General features: G+C 38.0%; 3 protein-coding genes across 13 annotated transcripts in view; 2 read left to right on the top strand and 1 right to left on the bottom strand.

The window, feature by feature from the left end:
* Nucleotides 1-388: 388 nt before the first annotated feature.
* LOC134678353 (uncharacterized) lies at nucleotides 389-2,958 on the top strand. Its single transcript, XM_063536898.1, has 3 exons — nucleotides 389-581; nucleotides 742-909; nucleotides 1,162-2,958. Exons 1-3 carry the CDS (start codon nucleotides 523-525, stop codon nucleotides 2,417-2,419), a joined length of 1,485 nt encoding a protein of 494 aa, XP_063392968.1. The 5' UTR covers nucleotides 389-522; the 3' UTR covers nucleotides 2,420-2,958.
* A 1,246-nt stretch (nucleotides 2,959-4,204) lies between these two features.
* LOC134678250 (zinc finger CCCH-type with G patch domain-containing protein) lies at nucleotides 4,205-13,098 on the top strand. Its single transcript, XM_063536722.1, has 10 exons — nucleotides 4,205-4,562; nucleotides 4,983-5,195; nucleotides 7,115-7,225; nucleotides 7,304-7,441; nucleotides 7,603-7,697; nucleotides 7,777-7,894; nucleotides 8,000-8,183; nucleotides 8,636-8,793; nucleotides 9,329-9,499; nucleotides 12,573-13,098. Exons 1-10 carry the CDS (start codon nucleotides 4,521-4,523, stop codon nucleotides 12,984-12,986), a joined length of 1,644 nt encoding a protein of 547 aa, XP_063392792.1. The 5' UTR covers nucleotides 4,205-4,520; the 3' UTR covers nucleotides 12,987-13,098.
* A 1,117-nt stretch (nucleotides 13,099-14,215) lies between these two features.
* The window catches only part of LOC134679131 (uncharacterized), an 87,588-nt gene continuing 84,248 nt past the window's right edge, over nucleotides 14,216-17,555 (bottom strand). For all 11 annotated transcript variants that reach the window (XM_063537992.1, XM_063537990.1, XM_063537985.1 and 8 more), the window contains 2 exons: nucleotides 16,678-16,844; nucleotides 14,216-16,445 (listed from right to left, as the gene is read on the bottom strand). In XM_063537992.1, coding sequence (XP_063394062.1) covers nucleotides 16,305-16,445; nucleotides 16,678-16,844 — 308 coding nt within the window. In that variant the 3' untranslated portion in view covers nucleotides 14,216-16,304. The remainder of the gene's footprint in view (nucleotides 16,446-16,677; nucleotides 16,845-17,555) is intronic.

Genomic DNA, 17,555 nt, shown 5'->3' with positions numbered 1-17,555 from the left:
ACATACACATGGATAACGTACTATTGGTACAAAAGGCTTGGTATACACAGTTGGCGACTGGCTGCAGACGTTCGGAATTTTCCGTACGGAAAGACATGTGCAAGCGAGACAGCGCTATGCATTTGAAAAGCGACGTCCTGTGCCACCTCTCATTCCGCTCGGTAACCGAATGAAAATTCCAAAAGTCAGGTTGGTAACATCAGAGGGCCTACCGCAAACCACGTTCGATGTGTCGCCTCTCTGTCACACTTAAAAAGTCGCACCCAAATGAGACAGGAAGGCAACACATCGAACAAGGCACGCGGTTCCCTCTGTTCTATGACTTCTATGAAGTTGTGGTTCTGTCAGAAACGTCAAAATCCATGTCATTGATCAAAATGACATTTCATTGATTACATTTTCTATTTGCTTGCTACATGCACAATATTCTGAATTAAGTATCCTGTTGATGATAATACCGTAAAGTTTATAATGGCTGTAGTTATTTGTTTCCTTTTTGGCACTTCACAAGCGTAAAGGAAAATGTCTATTATGTTGGAACCTGACGAGGTAGACGATGGATACTTTACTCCAGTCGCAAGGTAAACACAACTATAATTTATAATAACTAGTTTCTAATCAACACTATCCACCCCCCGACTGTAGTCATTACTATTGATATTAGAATGTCTTTTAGTTTGTGTGTCACCTATCCTTACAGTCAAGCCTTAATCTAAATATTTTAAATACTTGTTTCTGCAGTACTACCTTGGCAAGCATTTTCAAAGAAGATTCCAGTGTTGACGCAGCAGTTAATCCTTCCCTCAAATACAAACCTCCTCAACTAAAGAAAACAGAAGAGTGTAGTAAGCCTGATGATGCTAGTACTTCACAATGTGTGTTTTCATGCTCCATCATCGCTTATGAATGGTGAGTTGAATTTTTCGGTTTTATTACAACATAAAGGACAGTAGAAGAAAGCTGTCACCTATCCCACCTAGTGATTAATTAGCAACTCAACAAACATTGATTTTAGTTACACAATAGTAGTTAACACTCCCTTTGATGTGCCAATGCTAATTTTATTATGTAATGAAAACACTGGCATTGTAGGACTTGGAATTAATAAAATAACCAGCATAATATGTTTTATATCATCAATTATCAAATGGTTTATTTCAGGGTACAAGGAAACCACAAATGTAAAGGGAAGGTTGGTTTTGCTATGATGAAAATAGTAAAAAGTGGTTTGTGTAAAATGATACTTTACAGCCCTGATAAGTCTACACTATCCTGCACTACAATCACACCACAACTAGAGGTAACTATGTCATCAGGAACTATGATATCATACTATGATGATCATAAAAAATATTGGGGGTTGTGTTTTAATGACAAAAATATTGAAAGAGTCAAAGAACTATTAAAAAAAGAAAATGTTGCTATTAAGCCCTACATAAGTCCTGAATTTAAACCTGAGGTAGACATACTTGAGAGTGATGAAGCCACAAATGAAACTGCAAATAGCAGTACAACAGAGGATAGCACTGCCATGTCCGCCACATCACAGAATGATAAAGCCTCCATTCTGACCAGAATTGCTAATGTGGGCCATGCAATATTACCATCACTACCAGGAAGTCCTGTAAAAAAACCAACATCAATAGAAGTAACAAACACTCCCAACCGGCATGGTTCAGCAGAGCAATCAAAAGTTTTACCAGATGTCAGCATTGGGAAAGAACATGATAATGTATCAATGCCAGACATCAATAAAAGTATTGCAGTACAGGCAGGTCAAAATAACGCTGAAGCAAATAATAGGAATGAATGTGGTCAAACAACAGTAACAAGTGTACCTTTAGTCAATAATCAAATATTTACTTATGTAAATGGATATATGGTACCATTGCATATGCAGGTGCCTGTCATAGATCATTTTAATGGTGCTGATACTTGTGCAGAAATAGAACTCATCATACACAAACTTACTCATTTAAAGAGTGTTGTAAGAACAATGGAAACGAAATATACACAAAACATGGAAAAGTCCCAAAGTGACCAAGTTTTTAAGAAAATATCTGATTTGGAACAGTTAATCAGTGAAAAAAATGAAACTATTAATCACCTTGAAAATGTGAAACAGGAATTAACAGACCGTGTAAATAACTTGAAAGAACAAGTACAAAAAACAAACCAGGATTTAGAAAGGAATACAAAGCTTCTTGACAATGAGGAGCAAGTGCTCATAAACAGAAAGATTAAAACTCTTATGAACAATACATTCCATTCGCTTGCCAGCAATTTTGACAATGAAGTTAATTATACTGGGAACTATGTAAAAGGAATATTAGCAGCTGTTATAAAAAAAATTACAATTGACTCATTAGTAAATTTGTTTCCCAATGATGCAAGTAATTCCAACAAAGGAGATGATTAAGCTAATTTAGAAAATTGGCTATATGAAGGTATATACTGAGAATTAAGTCTGACTACCTTTAACTTAACATTAACATCTTTCATCATCCATTCATCTATTTCTCTCGCTATCACTCTTGCAAATTAAAGGGATAGACAAATAGAGTCAAAGAATTTTTACCTTGATTTGTAATTGAAGCAATATAATAGATTTGAATCGAAATAATTGAAACTGTAAAACTTACAAAAGTACATTTCCTCAAATTAGTTTTTGGTCAATCTTAAAATTTAAGGCAATGATTGAAGGTTTGCACAGTGCCTTTCAGACTTAATCCTTCATCTCCATCTTATGAGAGGAATACTCACATAGAAAAACACTCACGGTATGACATGACTTGCAGTAACGTGATCAAATGAGATTATAAATAATACAGTTCATACTAATTCAAATATAGGGAAGTGCAACACTGAAACTATAAGCAATAAGTATTCCAAGTTAACTCTACTAGGCTAAGGAATAACATGTATACAAGGTTTTTATTAATTATAATTATAGCTTATTAATAAACTGGAAGTCTTATTTTAGGGTTAGATATAAACCTAGAAAATTTATACAGATTTATTGTTATTTTATAAATAAATGAAGTATAGATGATACTAAGAGGTAAACCAGGCATCGTCTTGTTTGGATTAGCCCTTTGGCCGTCATAACTGCGACTACTGCGAGATAAATGAGCAGTCACTTTTGACAGCTTTTGTTAGAAAGGATTCGTTACTCGCGGGCAAAGAATATAACTCGCGGGCTTTCTAGGTATTGCTGGCGCCTTCATATGTCTTATATTCTTTGCTTCATATGCTCCGCTGACGTAGGGTTACTTATATATACTATATATAGTACAGTCGCCATCAAATATATCGGAGCGGTCAAGTTGCTCACAAATATCTGAACACGCCACTATTGTTAAATCGCTTGAGTGCGTGTTCAGATATTTTCTAGGATCTCGGTTGTTCCGACATAATTTCGAATGTACATCAAAGAATATAATACTCACTAGATGTACAGTCACCTGCAATAATATGTTACTCTTCGAAGGCCGCAAAAATATGTGACACGCTCTTGTTTGTAGAGCCATAAGAGCGTGTCACATATTTTTGCGGCCTTCGAAGAGTAACATATTATTGCAGGTGACTGTACATGCTCAAGTAGAGTGCGTGCCGGGGACGTCGACATTTACGTCTCTTTCGCTCGAATAATGTGAGTGGATAGAGAGAGAGAGAGAGATAACTAAAATTCGATATTTACAATAGTCCTTTTAAAGCCTAACAAAGTACCGCACCGCACCAAGATCACGGTGCGCCGTTGCGTGGCACTTGGCACTCATAAAGCCAAGGCAAGGTCGCTGTGCGGTGCGGTATACTTATTTTAAGTAGCTAACACACTATCGCACCGCACCAAGGTCATTGTGGGACGCACCCATAAGTAAAAGGGAGAAAGCGATATCTCTTTCTCCCTCTTACTTATGGGTGCGTCCCACAATGACCTTGGTGCGGTGCGATAGTGTGTTAGCTACTTTAGACTCGCAAACTAATTTATACCGTTCTTCACACAATGCATTTAGGATATTATGCAACATTCAATGATTTCAATTGAGTATTATATTATTTGATTTCAAGCAATCGGTGCAGTTATCCTGTATAACTTGGCCATAAAATAACTGCATTCCCGCTACTTGAACGCACCTTTAATAGGTACTCTGTGGACATGTCAATGTGCCAAATTTGACAATTATATTACCGACCAAGACTATACCAAGACATTGCATACATTGAGAACAAAATATAATTTGATATTATTTTGTAGTGTTATCTTATGTTATTGCATTAAAGAGTAAATCTCAAAAACGCGAATGTTTTATTGCCATTTCGACATCATTGCTGGTATAGGCCCTAGCCGCCAGATCAAAGAACATTTTGCTACTTATCCTATTATTCCTTCTTTTACTTTTGTTTTCTTTATTTTCTTTCTCCTGATTATCATATTTTAGACATTAGCTATTAGTTTGTGTCATATAATAATTTGATAATTAAAGTATTGTTGGAAATTGATCATACCACATAAGACTATGGAGGAATTAAAAAGTTCTCTAACTCAATACAATGAGCAAGTAAGTATTATAACACATTTTATTAAACAATGCAGAAATTCTTAACTGATTAGTAAATATAGCTGTTAATGGTATTGTGTAAAGATGTCTCAATAAGTTGAAAATTAAGTTTGCAGTACATATGGTCCTATTTTCCCGCACTAGTGCATAAAATAGCATTTTTCGTGCAATGTCAAAAGTTTAAAGGGCCATATGTACTGTAAAACGTTGTACGATACACGTGCGAATAGGTAATTCGCAACTCGTGTCGATTTAAAACACTCCCCTCGGTCGTGTTTTAATTGATCGCCACTCGTTTCGAATTTCCTCTTTTTCACACTTGTGTCGTAAATAACTATTTTAAGCTCATTGTAAGTAAGCATTTATGTGACTATTTCTTAATATACATATAATATTATTTTAATGTTATCTTTGTTGCAGTTGAGTATGGTCAATACAGCATTATTAGAAGCGACTGATAGTGAGAGAGAATCCCTTGTGGCTCTGCAGTCTGACTTGCATCAACTAATACAGCTCACCCAGGAAAGCTTAGATGCCATCATTGCCAAGGAAACAAGCATTACAAGTATCTCAACGCAGCCCCAACAGCAGAATGAAAAAAGTGATCTGGATGATGAATATTCCCTATTCATGGTAAGATTACCTCTAGGAGGAAAAGGTAAATGTTGCATGAAGATGTCACTTAGCCTTGTGCCACACAATGTACTGCACCACACAGGATTGTTATGCCATTTCAGGCTCTTGCTAAATTATATATTATATTCCTTCTAAAATTGTATATTCGATTGGGTTCTAATCCTGGTAAGGGCATTTATTTCTATGATGATACTGATATTTGTTCCTGTGTCATGGTTGTTTTCTATGTATTTATGTAAGTAAGTTTTCGAAAACCAGCAACGAAGAAGAGGTTATCAGAAGATCAACTATAACCTGGAAGAAGTACTGGTCTCTGAAAGAAGTTATGAAGGGAGACTACAGCATGACATTAAAAAAGGTGGTGAGTGACACCTGTCTCCTGCCATGTCTAGTCTATGGTTCACAAACATGGGTATACACCAACAAAGTGAAGGAAAAAATAAGAACTACGCAGAGAGCTATGGAGAGAAGTATGATGGGGCTGCGGAAAATATACAAAATACGACACACAAGAATCAGAGAAAAAACCAAGGTAACCGACGCTCTTACCCATGCTCTCAAGCTTAAGTGGAACTGGGCTGGCCATGTAGCTCGCATGACAGACAAAAGGTGGACCATACAAACCACAAAATGGAAGGGACCACACGGAAAACGTCCCCCCGGCAGGCCGAAGAAACGCTGGTCTGAAGACATTACCCAAATAGCCGGAAAACACTGGATGGAGACAGGAGAAGACAGAGAAAGTTGGAAAAAACTGGAGGAGGCCTTCACCCAGAGAGGGATCCATATAAACAAATAAAAAATAAATAATAAATAAATAAATTAAAAAAAATAAATAATAATAATTAAAAAAAAAAAAAAATAGTTCTAAAAATACAAAGCCATACTAAAAAAGAATATGGAATATATAAGGCTATAATAATAATAATAATAATTATGTAAGTATTTATATATTATATATATGAGGAGGCCTTTGCCCGACACTGAGCACCTCAATAAAAATAAAACAAAATTAAAATTATTAATGCCTATGTTCAGCAGTGGATGTCTTATGGCTGAGATGATGATGATGAAAATTATTAAATATCTTTTAATGTAAATATGTATTTAAAATAGAAATAAAGGCTATATTATTATATTATATATCGTTGTCTGAGTACCCACAGCACAAGCCTTGAGCTTATTGTGGGGCTTAGTCAATTTGTGTAAAAATGTCCTATAATATTTATTTATTTATAGCATAAGTATTGAACAACCAATTTAGCTAAGGCCCACTTGCACCATTGCATGGGTTCCAGGGTTGCCATGGTTACCCATACAATTTGACACTAGGTTAACGGTTTAACCGCTTAACCCCGGGTTAGAGGGATGGTGCAAGTGGGCGTAAGACCCTAAATGGTGCAACAATCGCAGAGCATGATGGTAAAATACAATGTACACTCTGTTACACTGTAATTTTTATCCTTCATTAAAGCATACAAAGTTTCTTTTGTTTCATTCAATTTTCGAACAAATGAAACCCAACACAATGTAAAAATACAAGAATAAAAACTTTTTTTGCAAATAATTTGTATGGTGGGTAAGTATGGGCAAAGGTTAAGGTTAAGTCTTTGTGGTTGTCATGTATAAGCACTTGCAAATTTACTTTACTTACTTAAAAATTGAGTACATATTACTTGCCTAAATTGGGAATCACAATTATATATTCATCAACACAATCAGTGTTGGCTTGAGTTTGAGAGACTCAAATAATTAAGTCAAAACTTCAACAATTTCTACTTCTTACTTTTCAGGCTCCTAGGCTATTAGAAATAACTATTAGTCCTTACATGTTCCTGCTGCTTGTCTACAATACAAAGCAACAATGGGATAAGGAATTCTAAATGCTTATAAATGTGTACTAAAATTGTTTACAGAAAGAAATGGCAGCAAGTGGTGCTTATGAAGAAGATACATCACAAGAAAAGCCTGGGAGCTCTAAGGATGCTGTGACATCAAAAGACAGTGGAGATGAAAGTGATATTGAGGTAAGTAGGCTTCAGTATTCAAGGGCTTATTACATTACATTGCTAAATAAGTATTATTCATTGTTCTTTTATATACAGGATGAACTAGCAACTTTACTTGGCATGAAGTGTGCAGTGTACCATACACACAAGTGGGGAGGACAACCCAGCCTTCACAATGCAATGGTCAGCTCAGTGGTGCCAAGACAGGACGAGGACCAGTTTAATGATCTTCAGGTTTGTTTTTTGCATTAGTATTAATGCTTTGTTGGAGTTAAGCAGGGAACTGAATCGCTAAGCATTTTTCGCTGGCAGCACTGCTGATTCAAAAATCGTGGTTTTGTTAAAAACCTGTACAACGCTCCCCTTATAACACTGTCTAACCACTTATTCGCCAGGTGCGCGTGTTGTTTACGCATCCCACTCACGCTGAGATGCTGCCATGCCCGTTCTATCTAGATGGCGAATGCCGATTCGATGATGAACAATGTAGGTGAGTCAGTGTAAAAGAAAAAAAACAGTACAGCTACTTTCTGGTTGATACCCTTTGCTAATCATAATTTAATTTCCAGATATTCTCATGGATCCATCGTACACTTATCCAATTTGAAAGAGGCAATTGAACCAGATTTTGATAGCATAAAAGTTGGCAGCAGGGTCCTTTTAAAGTTAAAGCCACCGGATGGTGAGGTTTGTATACCTACTTCCATCCTTATTATATAACTTGGTGATGAAACAAACCGTCAAACCATCAATCCTAAATCCTAGATACTTATAACGTGTATACATGTGCAGGACACGAGTTTAACAAAGAAGTCGAGTGAGAAATACCACTTATGGCATAGAGCAGTTGTGAAAAGCGTTGACGAAGAGAAGAGGACATGTATGGTGAAACTCGAGAGTGGTGTCAAAACTGGAGAAAAGAGGAAATGTGGCGACGAGTGTTTGGTCAATTTCGAAGAGATGTTCCCTTTGACTGGTAAGAGCAGAGCTACATTATAATGTACAATCGCCTGCGCTCGCGGTGTTCCAGTTAAGAAAAAAATGCCTTAATCCTTGCAACCGAGCGGCTACCTGGCTACCTGCAAATGCTGTAAAGGCGTTCAAACGAGTATCGCCCTAAGGGTGGAACACCGAGAGCGCAGGCGATTGTACCATAGTCGAGAGCGCTATCTATGTTTAGTTTTTTACTTTTTACCGGCCTTCCCTACGAGGAAGCGCTAAGGACACGTAGGTATGTACTTAGCGCATTTAATTTAGGCTACAATGAGGCCTCCAATGGTCCCGACCCCGACTGGCTATGATCATTACTGTATTTACTGTGGTGCTACTTGCCAGCTATTTAAAATTGGCATATATGTCAGTATGACAATACGAAAAAGGGGATTTTGGATTGGATAATCTTAACCATGGGTTCTGTAACATTTTCAGTGGATGATTCAGACTCGGACTCTGACGAAAGCCTGAGCGACACGGAGTACCCCGAGAGCAAGGCGCCGCGGCCGGACGACGGCACTAGAGCGCTCTTGGTTGAAAAGAGCCTAGAAAACAACGCTCCTGCCATGGGCGAATGGGAACGACATACTAGAGTAAGTAAATTCGACATTTGTACTTCTTTTCAAGATAATGTTAAATAAATTGGGTCCGTTTAGGTGATCAAGTCGAAAGTAATGCAAGACTATATCACATTGAAAAAAAAATTGGGGAATAAGTAGGGCAACAATATTGATATACTGATTTAAACAGAAATTAATTGGTTTAATTAGAATTAAAAACACAATTCCGTTAATGAAGGCGCCACTGGACGGACGACTCAGTCTTAAATACTCCGAGTCTTATCGAAAGAAAAGTTCAATCGGCAGCAAAATCTGGGTCCAAAAGGATATTTCTGTCATTATCATACCTCTATGGCAAAAATCGTATTCCGAGAAGCTCGTACCTTGTAAATAAGCATTACTAAGGGTCGGTTGCACCAAACTGTCAGTCACCGTTTTAGTTTAGCGTTCGCTAAATTTTATTGTATGGAAAGTTTCAATGTTCTCAGCTGCTTGACGTTGATCAATCTGTTAATTGTGGTTGGTGCAACTGGTCCTTCGTCCTTAATATACCTACGATGTTTAACAGGGCATAGGGTCGAAGCTGATGCTGGCGATGGGCTATGTGCCGGGCGCGGGGCTGGGCGCGGCGGGCGAGGGCCGCGTGCGGCCCGTGGAGGCGCGCGCCGTGCCGCGCGGCCGCAGCCTCGATCACTGCATGGCGCTCTCAGAGAAACTCGCCGCTCAGGATCCTCTTAAGGTGAACTTATGAAGTTCTTGTTAATAGACGCTTAGTTCTTATCAATGTGGTAACATTTCACTACAAAAGCACCGACTATCTGTGTCATATCATATCAAATGTTTAGGCAATATTATAATAAAACCCCTCGTTGTTTCGACCGACTGAAATATATACTTGTCCTGCCACGAGATTCAGTTTTCGTTTTTTCATTCATCTTAGGGTCGATACAGATGGACTGCAACCCGATTGCAATTTGTATGGGAACTGTACGTCGACTACATGCCAACTGCAACTTTGGCGTACATTTCCCATTCAAGTTTCAGTATGATTGCAGTCAGTCTGTACCGGTCCTTATTATACAGTCAGCAGCAGATATACCTGAGCGGGCAAGGTGTCCAAGAAAACATATACACTTCAATCGTCACAAAAATAAGGACATCTAAGATGTCATTTTCACGTAGGCTTTCAGTTCGTCACAAATACCTTAACTTCTGAGTTTTTCTTTAACACTGTACATCCTTATTTAATCACAATGACAATAACGGTTAAAAAGTCAGTGGTAACTAAGCAATCAAATTCAAGCTGCTGTCATTAATACCTATACGCACTGCCAATCACGTACGTCAGCAGCCAGGGTGCCACCAGTTGCTAAGCAGTTGTTATTTCAATGGTAACTAAGCATCAACACTTTATCTGTTTAACTTTAAAATAAATACTGTAGCACTACGAATTGACACCTCCTTTCTTAAAGAAGTATGTTATCGTTAAGTGTCAAACTTATACAATAAATAAGTAGGTTCTACTAGAATGATCGGTTTTTTTATTTTAACTGTCATATGCGGCTGTTCTTCCAAACTGTTGATCATATTATATACCTATGTTAATATATTTATTTAGCCCACTTATTGTAGTAAAATATACTATACAGGGTGGCCCATTTAGATCGGCCAGTATGGGAAAATATGATACTATAAGATATACACCGCACCGATCTCTTCTTAGGAATCATGTCATCGATTTTAGTAACACGAAAAACTGCATTCATACATTAAAAAAAATGTGTACTCAGTTCGGGAATCGAACCCCGAACGTTTTGAAAAATAAAACTAAGATTATTTCTAGTGATGTACCGACTATTGATTTGGCCGACTAGCCGACTAGCCGACTAATCGGCGCTCGAATGGCCGATTAGTCGGCCGACTAGTCGGCTAGTCGGCCAGATCATTAGTTTCGTATAAGTTCAGGTGAAAAACAATAGTTTTGCTCCTTTTGTTGCGCTAATCATCATATTAGCTTGGCTAAAAGGTGTTCTCTACAGGTTCAAAGACCTATCACAAGAATCCTCATTCAATTTCTGTCTTTAGGTCTTTTATTTTACGATCCTGAGCAGACCGTCAGTACAGCTTGTAGGAGGTATTTCCAAGGCTCTATTTCCCGTATGAAGTCGCCAGTTAAGAACCTATCCCCTGTGGTCAGCGTCTTCACGAGCAACGTCTAGCCCTCACGAGCCCTGTCTAAGTCTCTAAATTTTGCAATAACATTAATAGTTCCTCATGGCTCTACCATTAAAAAAAAACTGAACAGCACTGAAAAAATACTGAAAAACTGAATAGCAATAAAAATAATTAACTGTCGAACTTGCACATGAAATTACACGAGAATCAGTTGAGATCGACCTGTAGAGAAAAACGCCAGCCCACCAACATACGATAACGATCAAACGGTCTATTATTTATGAACAAAAGTTTTCGTATGCATCCTGTATAGGTATTTTAGTAAAATAAACATAAAACATATGGTATTCTTTCACTAATAAAGTGCCGACTAATCGGCCATTTTTGCCGACTAGTCGCCGACTACAAATGTGGCCGGATAGTCGGCTTTCCCGACTAGTCGGCGACTAGTCGGTACATCCCTAATTATTTCTATTTAGATATCGATTTTGTAGGTCTCAATTTAGTCAGTTTTCGAAGAGACCAGCATTTTTAGGGTTCCGTACCCAAAGGGTAAAACGGGACCCTATTACTAAGACTCTGCTGTCCGTCCGTCTGTCCATCCATCCGTCCGTCCGTCCGTCTGTCACCAGGCTGTATCTCAGGAACCGTGATAGTTAGACAGTTGAAATTTTCACAAATGATGTATTTCTGTTGCCGCTATTATAAGTAACAAGAAATACTAAAAACAGAATAAAATAAAGATTTAAGTGGGGCTCCCATACAACAAACGTGATTTTTGAGTAGTAAATATCAAATGGCATTCCGCACAGGAGTAATCTAAGTAACGCCCACTGCGGGTTCAAACCTACAACGTCCTGATAGAAAGTCGTACATACGCTACATGTGACATTATCTTCAAAAATTATATAAACTAATGCGAAATTAACATAAAACCAGAAGACACAAATTAATAAAAGAAATGAAACCCAAAAAAAACAAAAAAAAAAAGCTGTAATCTCTAGGTGCGTACGACTGAGATTTGAACCCGCAGTCTCTGCTTTGAAAAGCAAACGCCTGTTACTGAGACCACGACGTGCCTTGACAATTGGCTCTAAATTCGTCTTCAGTTAGCTTTTGCTATGTGTCATTCGTCTTGACGATTCTGTTAAAAGAAATAGTTTGCAGTAAGTTGACCGAAAGGCTCCTGTCAAATGGTTGAAGGGCAAAACGTGAGATAGATGTATGTGATGACAAGACTGTACTGCTTTCGATGATTGTCAAAACGCTTTACCTGAAATTAGCATGGCTATCTTTTATTCAATATTCGACCATACTTGTATGCTTTAAAGTCTATTTTTCCATATTGTTCAGATATATTTGACACGTTGACCGCTTAGATACCATTGGTTTTTTGACAGCTAAGGTATCAATGACTTGTTGTAAGTGTAGAAATTAATGAATAGCGACTGTTAACATATTTGTGACACGTTGAGCGCTCACAAGTAAATACTACCATGACAGTCAACAACTTTTTGACAGTTTAAACGTTTACCTCTCTTTGAGCACCTGGAGTGCATAGCGACTTCTGCTGCTGACTGTACTAGACTCAACTAGGGCCTTTAGTTGTCTACTAATATTCATTTTTAATCACGCAGGTAGAGCAAAGACTAAAAAGATTGCAAAAAAAGGAAGAGGAACGTAATAAAAGAGCCTACGAACGGGAACAGGAAAAAGAAAGAAGAAACGTATTTAATTTCATCAACAAAACCCTTGGTGACCAATCTAAACAAGAAACAGCGCCGCCTGCAATCGACATTAAGCAATCTTCGAGCAAAGACTTAAGTATAGAACAATTTAAAATAACAGAAGACACGAAGAAGATTGAAAAGGAAATAAGCAAGTTACACAGCTCCCTGTGCAGACATTCAGCGGGCTCCGAAGGCTTCAAGCGAATTAACTCACAGATTATTGAAAAGAATGCAGAACTGAACAATTTGAAAAGAAAAGAGCAACTAATAGCTAAGGAACAAAACCACAGAAAAGATAAACGGAAAATGACAGTTTTTTAACATTGTGACAATGTTTTTATATGGTGTTGTGAATAATGTGGTTACTGGAAATTAAATCGTGTTATAATAGGTAGTACAATTGGTATGCTAGAATAAAATTAGTTGACATTTATTCTCGTATTTTAACTATAATCAGCCCGGTCCCGTGAATTCTGGAAACGAATTAATACTTTTCTAAGAAAATACGTTGCTACGCAGTCTTGACGCATTACCTACTGTTCGAGGTACATACGAGTTTTATAGATTTAAAACAACATTATTTACATAAACCATGAAGGGTCGGTATACCACGTAGTGATTAAATTCAAAAGTGGCAATATTGTAGTGTCATCCCTTTCAAATCAATCTATATAAAAAAACGGGACAACATTAGCTTTACAGTATTGCCACTTTTTAATTTCTACTCTTTTGTGTCAGACTATACTAGCTTCTGACCGTGACTTCGTCTACAAAAACTATCCAATGTCCTTCCTCGAGCATCAAACTATGTCTCTTCCATATTTTATCTCAAGCGGTTCTGCGACTTATTTACAAATGCGACCAAATAAAATACCTCTCAAAATGTACAGTTACCTACTAAAGTACCTACACTTTTTGAGAGGTGTATGGTCGAATTCATTTAATTTATATTGGTATCCGAATTCATGTTTTTATTTTTGTACCTACCTATAGTAACTTCAATATTCAATGGTCCAAGATACGTTATAATGATAAGATATAAATAATAGATAGTATTCATATTGACATATTGCAAAGGTTGCCTAGTCAAATTGCGTAGGCACCGACAGTAAACAATTTTGTTTGTTTACACTTTTTCGTTATATAATCATATATTACATCAAAGGAAAAGTTGGTCGATGGTCGCCTAGATTTTAGATAGTAAAAGTGGTTTATCTGTTTTAATTGGTATAGCATTGGTAGCACTGTGTTCGCGCCAATTATAGATACCTAAAATAAGTATGTCAATATTGGTATGATCAGTGATCACGTATGACTACGATCTTGCCAGATTAGAACTTTGTATCGCTGGATTCGCTGGCACTTCTCGTACAGTCGCCATCAGATATATAGGAGCAGCCAAGGTGCTCACCAATATCTGAGCACGCCTTTATTGTCAAGGCGATAGAGCGCGCGTTCAGATATTGAGAACACCTTGGCCGCTCTGATATATCTGATGGCGCCTGTAATCTAATCGCTCTTGCACACAGGTAAACAATAAAACACGGCAGTGATTACAAATTCCTCTATTTACATAATAATTAGTTTAAAATAAGCGTACATGGCATAAAATTATATATAATTTTTATCATTTTCTATAAATTAGATATTTGTACTATCAGATAATGTTATAAAGTACTGATACATGTTATGGGTAGTGTGACTAGCAAAATGTTTTTTGCTGAAATATATCAAATTGTAATAGTTTTAGTGACAGTGGGTCAAAATTTTAAAACTTAATTTCTTAATAATTATACATACTAGTTACTAGATTAGGCTTGGAAAGGAGGCTTTATAAGCTTTAAAAGCCCAGAGTTGTGATAATCAAATTACAAGCATTAATTTAACCATTTTGTATTAAATATTATTCATATCATATTCAATTCTAAAAATACAATAATCTAAGGTGTAATAAAAATGAGTATAAGGTGTTATACCGATTACAGTAAATCGATATTTCTTAATTTCCCACTTGAAAATTTACAACATTTACTTTGCTACGTGAGCAAGATGATTTGTACTTTTATTACCGCTTTTCCAAATAGATTCCCATGATGCGACGAGACCATTATGGCATATACCTTACGCACGACGTCAGTACCTACCGTTTGTACACACGTAGGCCAACGCGAGTGCGTCGCCAGTGCCCGCGCCGCGCTGTCGCCATCGCCACCTGGACCGCGCCTGTTGCCGAAGCGATAAGCCGTGCTCGGTGTTGATGGACGACAGCTGGCCGGCCGTGCACCGAGTGGTGGACACGTCGCACGGATTACATTAATGCGCTGTCGGATCTTTTCCCGACGAACAATCTTACATTACTACTAAACTAAGCTTATGCATTGAAAATTCAAAATAATATTATATTTTTCTAAACAAATTAATCACAGAGATTTGTTGTATCCTTGTATCCTCACTACCTTTTAAAACCGTCGCCTTTCATACTCGCTCACATGTTCTTAGTACAATTGCATTAAAAATTCAGTGCCTATTCCTATGCATTACAAAATAATGTAATAGGTATAATACAATAGAGAGTGCCTAAATTAAAGAGAGACAATCTTTGTACTAAACTAAACTTGTAATTAATAAGTACACGCAGGGTGAGACTTCGTCGCCAACAACGTTCCGTGATGGATACTATTTGTGATGAGTTGGATTACATAATTTGTGATACTAGCTGCTTCATGTAGCGTGAGAATCGGACTATACAAATATAACGAATAACACAAATGGACATTTGCACATAAAAAAGGACAACACAATACATGAGATTCCAATTGTTTGAAATTATAAAAATAGTTATATAGTTTAAATAATAGATATTCATTACATTAGATTACCTGTAACATTGATTAAGTGTAGGCAGACATGAAGCGGCCGGATAACTGTATTCTCGATTCATGAGTTCATGACATTATGAAGTTGCCTTCATTAGACTCAGCTTTATATCGGCCTAAATGTTGTGAGGGCGGTAGATGACTGTTAGCCATATAAAAGGGCGTAACCAATGTGATAAACGTAATTCGTTAACGCGAATCGACAAGTAATAAAAAATATATCATTGATGTGTCGTGATCATTTCCAGACATTATCTACTTTCTGATTGAAGTTGAGGATTAACGATTCTAAGCTTGGCGACGACCTTTGCGCGAATCGATGTGTCCGAAAGGCGTGCGGCTTACAGTCATACACACAACAAGATTTGTTAACCCGAGTGCCACCTTCATCAAAGAAGTCGTTACCGATTCCAAATACAGTATCATTGCAACAGGCGATTGTAATCACGTAAAATCCGTTTAGTCAGCCTATTTTTTCCTAAAATTAAAACCTAAGTGGTTATTATTAAAACTAAAATGTGATGTATACTGAAGTCTCTGCATATCGTATAGACAAGCACGGTCTACGTATTTTCACTTATTCACGTATACAATCTCCTGCTGAAGTAAGTATCGACGCTTAACGATTCACCCGTATAGTTTGCACTCATTCCACGAGTCCAGGATTGTCAGACATGATTCCGCTTCAGCTGATCCCAACCATGAAGGAGAGTGCGACCTGCGGTCGCGCGCGAGCAGCCTCCGCGTCGTCGGGGGGCGCGCGCTACGCGGCGGGCTGCAGGCGCGCGAGCACGCACGCCATGGCCGCCTCCACGTTGTCGAAGACAGGGATGCCCTCCCGCTTCGCCAGGTCCGACAAGTACGTCCGCCCTCGGTTGTAATCCTGCACGGCTACTTTGCTGTACTGTAATGTAAAATACCAACAACATTATTTACCATGATGATGAAACATGGTTTTTGAATCGACTTTAAATCGAAAAAAAAAATCTCTTTAACTTAGTGTGCATGTTCTCTTCAAGTTTTTTACAAATAGGGTAGTAGTTAACCTTTTTATTTCAGAAATTTATATTTGGCCAAAGACGACCATTACGGTACAGACCCAATGAAACATGGTATATGGTAATGAAAGTATATACCGGATGCGAGGCGGCAGGGTCCATGGGCTGCACGATGAGCACCGTCTTGGAGGTCTGCAGGCCCATGTAGTGCGCCGCCAGCACCATGGTCGCGAAGCACGGCGCCTCCGCGCTGATCGAGAACACGAGCACGCGCGACCCCAGCAACTGGTCCTCATCGAACGTTCCTACCAAACCGAAGTCAGTTCATTCATCAAAATTATGAGACTTACACAATCTGCCATCCTAAGCTAAAAGGACGTATTTTCAATGAAAATTTAATGCAAATACCGCTTTTTAGCTTAGGCGGGCAATGTGCCCGGCGGCCTGGGCGCGTACGAGTATGAAGGTATCGCGGCTGTTCGCATATCGTAGCTGTATACTTTTGGTTTGTTTAGTAAGTATTATTTTGTTGACGCGTAGAAAAAAGTATTTTATACAATAGTAATATAATCAAGCTTTTCTATCTCGTACCCAATAAGGTACTCGGTCGGTTAACACGGTACTCGACTGAAAAGCTGTAACAGTAGTAGTAGTAGTATAAATCACGATTGTACGTAGGTTGTTCCATAAGTCTTGCAAAAGTGTAACTTCTTATTAAGCTTTTTCAAAATAAAAACCATCACTATTAATACACTTATATATGCGTTCAAACCATGTATCAAACATCGCACGGTGCAAGGTCGGGGCTATAAGACGGATGGTACAGCACAGTAAGCCCCGATTGCTCCAAAAACTCCTGAGTTCTGATCGCTAGATGAGCAGGAGCGTTATCATGGTGGAAGTGCCAACTGCCCAGATGAGGGACCCAGAGAGAACATAACTTTTTAACTTTTAGGTCTTGGTGTAAAATTGAATTAAGTGTTGATTTACTAATGTGGAGAATCTCCTCAATCTGT

Source organism: Cydia fagiglandana, chromosome Z (assembly GCF_963556715.1).
Source record: "Cydia fagiglandana chromosome Z, ilCydFagi1.1, whole genome shotgun sequence".
Taxonomy (NCBI): Eukaryota; Metazoa; Arthropoda; class Insecta; order Lepidoptera; family Tortricidae; genus Cydia; species Cydia fagiglandana.
Note: the sequence above shows the minus strand (reverse complement) of the source record. Positions and strands in the feature narration are given on the sequence as shown.

Excerpts from the sequence above, each read along its gene's own strand:
- LOC134678250 (XM_063536722.1), top strand. The coding sequence starts at position 4,521 with ATGGAGGAATTAAAAAGTTCTCTAACTCAATACAATGAGCAA. Across the intron at positions 7,895-7,999 it reads TAAAGCCACCGGATGGTGAG|GACACGAGTTTAACAAAGAA; the intron begins GTTTGTATACCT and ends ATACATGTGCAG. Across the intron at positions 9,500-12,572 it reads CCGCTCAGGATCCTCTTAAG|GTAGAGCAAAGACTAAAAAG; the intron begins GTGAACTTATGA and ends TTAATCACGCAG.
- LOC134678353 (XM_063536898.1), top strand. The coding sequence starts at position 523 with ATGTCTATTATGTTGGAACCTGACGAGGTAGACGATGGATACTTTACT. Across the intron at positions 582-741 it reads TACTTTACTCCAGTCGCAAG|TACTACCTTGGCAAGCATTT; the intron begins GTAAACACAACT and ends TTGTTTCTGCAG. Across the intron at positions 910-1,161 it reads TCCATCATCGCTTATGAATG|GGTACAAGGAAACCACAAAT; the intron begins GTGAGTTGAATT and ends GGTTTATTTCAG.